We start from the raw sequence: 6,766 nt of genomic DNA on the forward strand, positions 1-6,766 counted from the left end.
ATATATTTATTTCTACAGACATATATATATATATATGTATATATAAATATATATGACAAAATTATGAATCCCCTTTAGTGTCTCCTCCCTCAAAAAAGGGGATAGAATAAAAGGAATAGAAAATAAATTCTCATTAATTAAAAAAATTCCCCCACAAAAAATATATATAAGTGAAACTATAAGCCAACAACTGTCCCCACAAAAGAAACTAGCATATTGAATTTATTATATTCTTCAAAAAAACCTGTATGCATTTCATGGTTTCATGTACAATCCTATTTTTCCTATTCTTCTATGTATGAGGAATTTTGTATTTGGTGTTGTCTGGTACAGAATAATAAAAAGGCAAAATAAATTGTACGGTTCTTTTAATAATTACAAACCTTGAAATAAAGGTCCACATATTTTAACATTAATATTCTCCCAAAAATACTATATAGCATTGTGAATTTTTTAAAAATGGTCTTCAAAGAATTAAAGTGTAGCATTACCCAGATAACAATGAAGAAATGTATGGTAGGTACCAACAGGCTCTAGGCCAACAAAGATTTACACAGCAAAAGACACATAAAAGGTATCTTCTGAGAAATTTTTCCTTATACAGAAAATGAAGGAAGAGGGGTTTAAAATGTAGCATAATAAAGCAAGATGTCATTAAGATTCCACTAGTAGTCCCATAAGGACAAGAAATCTAGTGGGGGGGATGCTTCCCCACAAGACCAAGCATGGTCAGGCTGCCTTGGAACACCTTAAAGTGTTCAATGGCATTCCCCCACCCTATGAAAAGCAGAAATGCAAAGTTGTCCCAGCTGCTCTCAAAGTGGTCAGACTGAAGCCAACGAGAAAGTTTGCTTATCTGGGGTGCCTGGCCCATGAGACTGGCTGGAAGTATCAGGCAGTGAATGCTACCTTGGAAGAGAACGGGAAGGAGAAAGCTAAGATCCATTATGGAAAGAAAAAGAAGCTCACGAAACTACGCAAGCAAGCTGAGAAGAATGTGGAAGGCAAAATACACAAATACACAAAAGTGCTGAAGAAACACGGGCTTCTGGTGTGAGTCCAATAAAGTCTATCCTCTATGGAAAGAAAGAAAGAAAGAAAGAAAGAAAGAAAGAAAGAAAGAAAGAAAGAAAGAAAGAAAGAAAGAAAGAAAGAAAGAAAGAAAGAAAGGAAGGAAGGAAGGAAGGAAGGAAGGAAGGAAGGAAGGAAGGAAGGAAGGAAGGAAGGAAGGAAGGAAGGAAGGAAGGAAGAAAGAAAGAAAGAAAGAAAGAAAGAAAGAAAGAAAGAAAGAAAGAAAGAAAGAAAGAAAGAAAGAAAGGCTCCACAATCCTTGGAAAGAGCACACTGTGAAAGTGCCAAGTATTCTTCTGAGTTACGGTAAACTGTGAGAAATGAGTAGGTGTGTTCAAGAGCACACAGCTACCCAGGTGACCATGTGTCACAAGCAGGCTCTGGCACAATATCTGAGCTCTGCAAAATTGTGAGAAGTTAGGCCCTGAGATTTTGGCCAAATATGTACTTGACTGATCAAAGGTCATATATCCTCTCTAGGCTCATAAGATCTTGAGCGTTACTTCAGTTTTGTCCTGTTCTCACTCACCTGGATTTTTTTTAATGAGCTTAAAAATCATTTTGGTTGGCCTTGGTTAAGAATAGTATTTAATGCTATAGTACAGTATAGTATAGTATATTACAGTACAGTATAGTATTGTACAGCATAGTATAAAATAGAATAGTAATTAAGAATAGATTATTATAACACAGCATCATCTATACAACAGTATCATGTTCTGATTTCCAAAATAGAGTTGCTTACAAGTAATAATTACATGTAATAATGAGAAACAGCTAGGAATATTTTTAATTTTCATAAAGTTCATTTCTCTTTTTATTTTTATACATAAACTACAACACGCACAGCTTGGGCTAGTTGTTTGACTTTTCATTAGTAAACTGAAGATATTAGATCAGTATGCGGATTTCCTATGATGGCATCCATTGGAATCATGGTTAGCCATTGTGTTGATCAGAGTTTTTAAGTCTTTTAACATTGTACATCTTTATAATTGTTGCTATTTTATAAATTGTTATCATTTTGCTCAGTTTACTCTGCCTCTTTGTCTTATCAGTCTTTTCTGAAGTAATTTCATCATTTTTAAAAGCAAAATACTATTTCATTCATATGCCACAATTTTTCAGCCACTTTCCAATTGATGGTTACCCCCTTAGTTTCTAATTACTTGATACTACAAAAAAGCTACCATAAATGTTTTTTTATATATAAGATCTTTGTTTCTTTCTTTGATCTCCTAGGTCTATGAATATAGACCTAGTAGTTGTCTTGTTGGGTCAAAGGGTATGTACAGTTTGTATACCCTTTGCATAGTTATAAATTACTTTCCAGAATACCTAGACCAAGTCAATATTCCCCCAGAAGTCCAAGAGTGCCTCTATTTTCCCAAAGGCCCTCCAACATTTATTTCCTTTTTTTTGTCACCTTTAATAATCTGGTGGGTCTGATTGAGGTAAGGCCTCATCATTTCTCGAATTTTCACTTCTCACTATTAGTAAATTTTTTCTATTATTTTGAAAAGATTATTGACAGTGGTTTATCAATATCAAATGCCAGATTTCCAAGATTCATAACCATGTCACTTTCCTTGACTCCTCCCTCTCCCTGATACCTTATATCTATTCAGTTACCAAATATTGTCCTTTCTACCTCCACAAGCAGTGGCATATATAAATCTTTCTCTCAATGCTTGTTCTTTACTGACTCAAGTAGTAAACAGAGCCAGAAGCAGAAATTGGATCTCCTAGTACATAGCATTTAGCTCTTTCCACCATAATAGATGTTTAAATGAATGAATGAATGAAATGTTTATTAAGCATTTACTATGTATAAAGTACAGGAGGTACAAATAAAAAAGTAATAAGTCTCTGCTCTCAAGGATCTCACATTCTAATGGGGGAGACAACACATTTGGAAAGTTTCAGCAGAAAATCAGCTGAAAAGGTCCCATGATGTTTGGTAAAGAAGTCAGTAATATCTTTTCTTTAATGTCATTTCCACTGATAAAATCATATCAGTTTTTTGTTTTGTTTTGTTTTTGTTTTTTTGTTTTTGCGGGTCAATGCGGGTTAAGTGACTTGCCCAGGGTCACACAGCTAATAAGTGTTAAGTGTCTGAGGCCAGATTTGAACTCAGGTCCTCCTGAATTCAGGGCCAGTGCTTTATCCACTGTGCCACCTAGCTGCCCCTCAGTTTTTGACTATAAATTCATATTCCTGGCATTCATTGAAGATATAAGCCCCAAGTAAGCTCTCAAAACTTACTCCAAAAAACCTCCAAATAATGTCATAGGATAATTCCTGGATCAGCAGAACCCACAAAAGAACAGGTTGAGATCATTTTCCAGCCAAAGATGGCTTAGAAGGTCAGCATGAGGTGGCCACTGTCCCAGGCTGGGAGTGGAGCCCAACCCCACAGTCACACTGACACAAACCCAGTCCCAGGCAGACTAAGCCAGAGAAAGAGACCCCCCCCTCCCCCGAGCCTCTGAATCAGCTGCAGTACCAATGTCTTCTGGAACTAAGCTCATGGTTTAGTGATTGGCCAGGGGGAGATTACAGGGGTCTCTGCTCCCACTGAGGCAGGACTTGGGTGTTTTACCTCTGCCAGGGACCAGGGAATAGTCTTGAGTGCCTGTGGCCTAGGTAGGGGAGCGGCACAGGTTCATGGGAGCTAAAAACCAAAGCACACAACGTTTTGTTGCCTGGTTAATTAGCAAGTTGCCTTGGGGTTATCTACATACCAAGGAACACTCCAGGCAAGCAAAGAACCTGCCCCTCCTTAAATCGTACCACCTTAGACCCCCTGAACCTTGGGACAGTACACCCTGGAAATAGTACCCCACTTGAAGAAGGAGTTAAAAGTTAAGTAAAAGAGGGGCAGCTAGATGGCGCAGTGGATAGAGCACTGTCCCTGGAGTCAGGAGTACCTGAGTTCAAATCCAGCCTCAGACACTTAACATTTACTAGCTGTGTGACTCTGGGCAAGTCACTTAACTCCAATTGCTTCACCAAAAAAAAAAAAAAAAAGTTAAGTAAAAGACAGGCAAGATGCGCAGAGAAAGATGCAGCCCAGAGAAAGTGATTTTAGTGACAAGGAGGATTGAGGTGCACCCTCAGAAGATGATAGAAATATCACAGCTCCTACATCCAAAGCTTCCAAGAAAAATATGAATTGGTATCAGGCCACAGAGGAGCTCAAAAAGAACTTTGAAGATAAAATAAGAGAGGTAGAGGGAAAAATGGAAAGAGAAATGAGTGTAATGAAGGAGAGTCATGAAAAAAAAGTCAACAGCTTGAAAAGCCAAATTGGCCAAATGGAAAAGGAGGTACAAAAGCTCTCTGAAGAAAATCATACTTAAAAATTAGGATTGAGCAAATAGAATCTAATGACTATATGAGAAACCAAGACACAATAACACAAATAGAAATGTATTTTAAAAAATAGAGGGCAATGTGAAATATCTCCTTTGAAACAGCTGACTAGAAAATAGATCCAGAAGAGATAATTTGAAAATTATTGGACTACCTGAAAACCATGATCAAGGAAAGAGCTTAGACATCATCTTCCAGGAAATTGTCAGGGAAAATTTCCCTGACATTCTAGAAGCAGAAGGTAAAATAGCGATTGAAAGAATCCACCAATCACGTCATTTAAAAAATCCTAAAATGAAAACTCCCAGGAATATTACAGCCAAATTCCAGAGCTCCCAGGTCAAGGAGAAAATATTGCAAGCAGCCAGAAAGAAACAATTCAAGTACTATAAAGCCACAATAAGGGTAGCACAAGATCTACCAGCTTCTACATTAAATGACTGGAGGGCATGGAATATGATATTCCAGAGGGAAAGGAATTGGGATTACAATCAAAAATCACCTACCCAGCAAAACTTATATAATCTTTCAGAGGAAAAAATGGAACTTCAATGAAAATGAGAACTTTTACATATTTGTGATGAAAATACCTGAACCGAATAGAAAATTTGACTTTCAAATACACGACCCTAGAGAAGCAGAAAGAGGTAAACAGGAAAAAGAAATTAAGAGGGATGTTAAAAGACTATACTGTTTACATTTCTAAATGGGAAGATGATATATCTAACTCTTAAGAACTTTCTCAATATTAGGACAGATGACAGAAATAAATTTCAACAGAGGGCAGAGGTAACAATGATTATGAAGGCATGATATCTACAAACCATTTATTTTTTGTTTACTTTTTTTGTGTGGGGTTGTTGGAGTTGGGTGACATGCCTGGGGTCATGCAGTGGGTGAGTATCTTGTGTCTGAGACTGTATTTGGTCTTTCCCATCCTCCTGGATCCAGGGTAGGTGCTTTGTACTCTGTGTCACCTAGTTGCCCCATGATGACATCTTTAGTGTAAAATTGAGGGGTGAGAGGAATGCACTGGGGGAGGGCAAAGGGGAGATGTAGAATAGGGTGAAATCCCACATAAAAGAAACAGGAAATGGCTTATGGAGTGGGGGGAGAGATGAGAGAGGAGCCTGGCAGTGAATGAGCTTTACACTCATCAGAATTTGCTCAAAGACCTTAATCTCATCAGAATTGGCTCAAGGAGGGATTAACATACATACTAAATTTGGTGGAGCAATCTATCTAACCCTGCAGGAAAGTAGGAGGGAAAGGGGATAAGGAGGGAGGGGTGAAAGAAGGGAGGGCAGATGGGGAGAGTGGGCAGTCAGAAACAAATCCTTTTTCAGGAGGGATAGGGTTAAAGAAGATAGAAAATAGAGTAAATATCACAGGGAAGAGAATAAGATGGAGGGAAACAGTTAATATTAACTGAAAGAGGCAGCTAGGTGGTGCAGTAGATAGAGCACTGGTCCTGGATTCATGAGTACCTGAGTTCAAATATGGCTTCAGACACTTGACACTTAGTAGCTATGTGACACTGGGCAAGTCACTTAACCCTAATTGCCTCGCCAAAAAAAAAAAATAGTAACTGAAAAAATTTTGAAGCAGAGGCAAAAGTAATATAAAATGCTGAAGATGCTTGATTTATTGATTGTTGAATGGATGAAGATTGGGATTGATTGAGGACAATGAGGATGGATTGATTATGATGATAAGAATTGATTGAGGATAATGAAAAAAAATGTATGGTATTTACTTTGCTGGGCTATTGTGAAAAATATTATTTGTCATGTATAAGGTACTATACAAATTGTATCTATTACTGTTATTTCAAGAATCAACTTCATGGGTTTATTCTAAGGAAATCTCTCTTTAAAGTCCTATATAAATGTAATTTCCTATAAAACATGATGAGCAGGATGGTATCAGAAAAACCTGGAAAGACCTACATGAGCTGATGCAATGTGAAATGTACTGTATACAAAATAACAGCATTACTGTAAGATGATCTGCTATGAATGACTTGCTTATTTTCAGCAATGCAATGATCCAAGACAACTCTAAAGGTCCTATGAAAATTGTAGTTCATCTACAGAGAGAGAACTGATGGTGTCTGCATACATTCTGAAGCATAGTGTTTCTGTTTTCTACTTGCTTTAACTAAAATTTTATTTTTGTCTGTTTTCTTTCACAACCTGACTAATGTGGAAATGTTTTGTGTGACTTCTCATGTATAGCTTACATTGAATTGTATGAGTTCTTTGTGTGGGGGGGGGGAGGGAGGAAGAGAATTTGGAACACTCAGTTTTTTTTTTAATTG

At 37.3% G+C, this 6,766-nt stretch overlaps 1 protein-coding gene across 1 annotated transcript; it reads left to right on the forward strand.

Moving 5' to 3' along the window:
* The first annotated feature begins 703 nt into the window (after positions 1–703).
* Positions 704–1,057, forward strand: LOC122729666 (60S ribosomal protein L13a-like). The gene has a single exon (XM_043968637.1). The coding sequence runs from the start codon at positions 704–706 to the stop codon at positions 1,055–1,057; it is 354 nt and encodes a 117-aa protein (XP_043824572.1).
* The last annotated feature ends 5,709 nt before the right edge of the window (positions 1,058–6,766 follow it).

This window comes from Dromiciops gliroides, chromosome 5 (assembly GCF_019393635.1).
Source record: "Dromiciops gliroides isolate mDroGli1 chromosome 5, mDroGli1.pri, whole genome shotgun sequence".
NCBI lineage: Eukaryota > Metazoa > Chordata > Mammalia > Microbiotheria > Microbiotheriidae > Dromiciops > Dromiciops gliroides.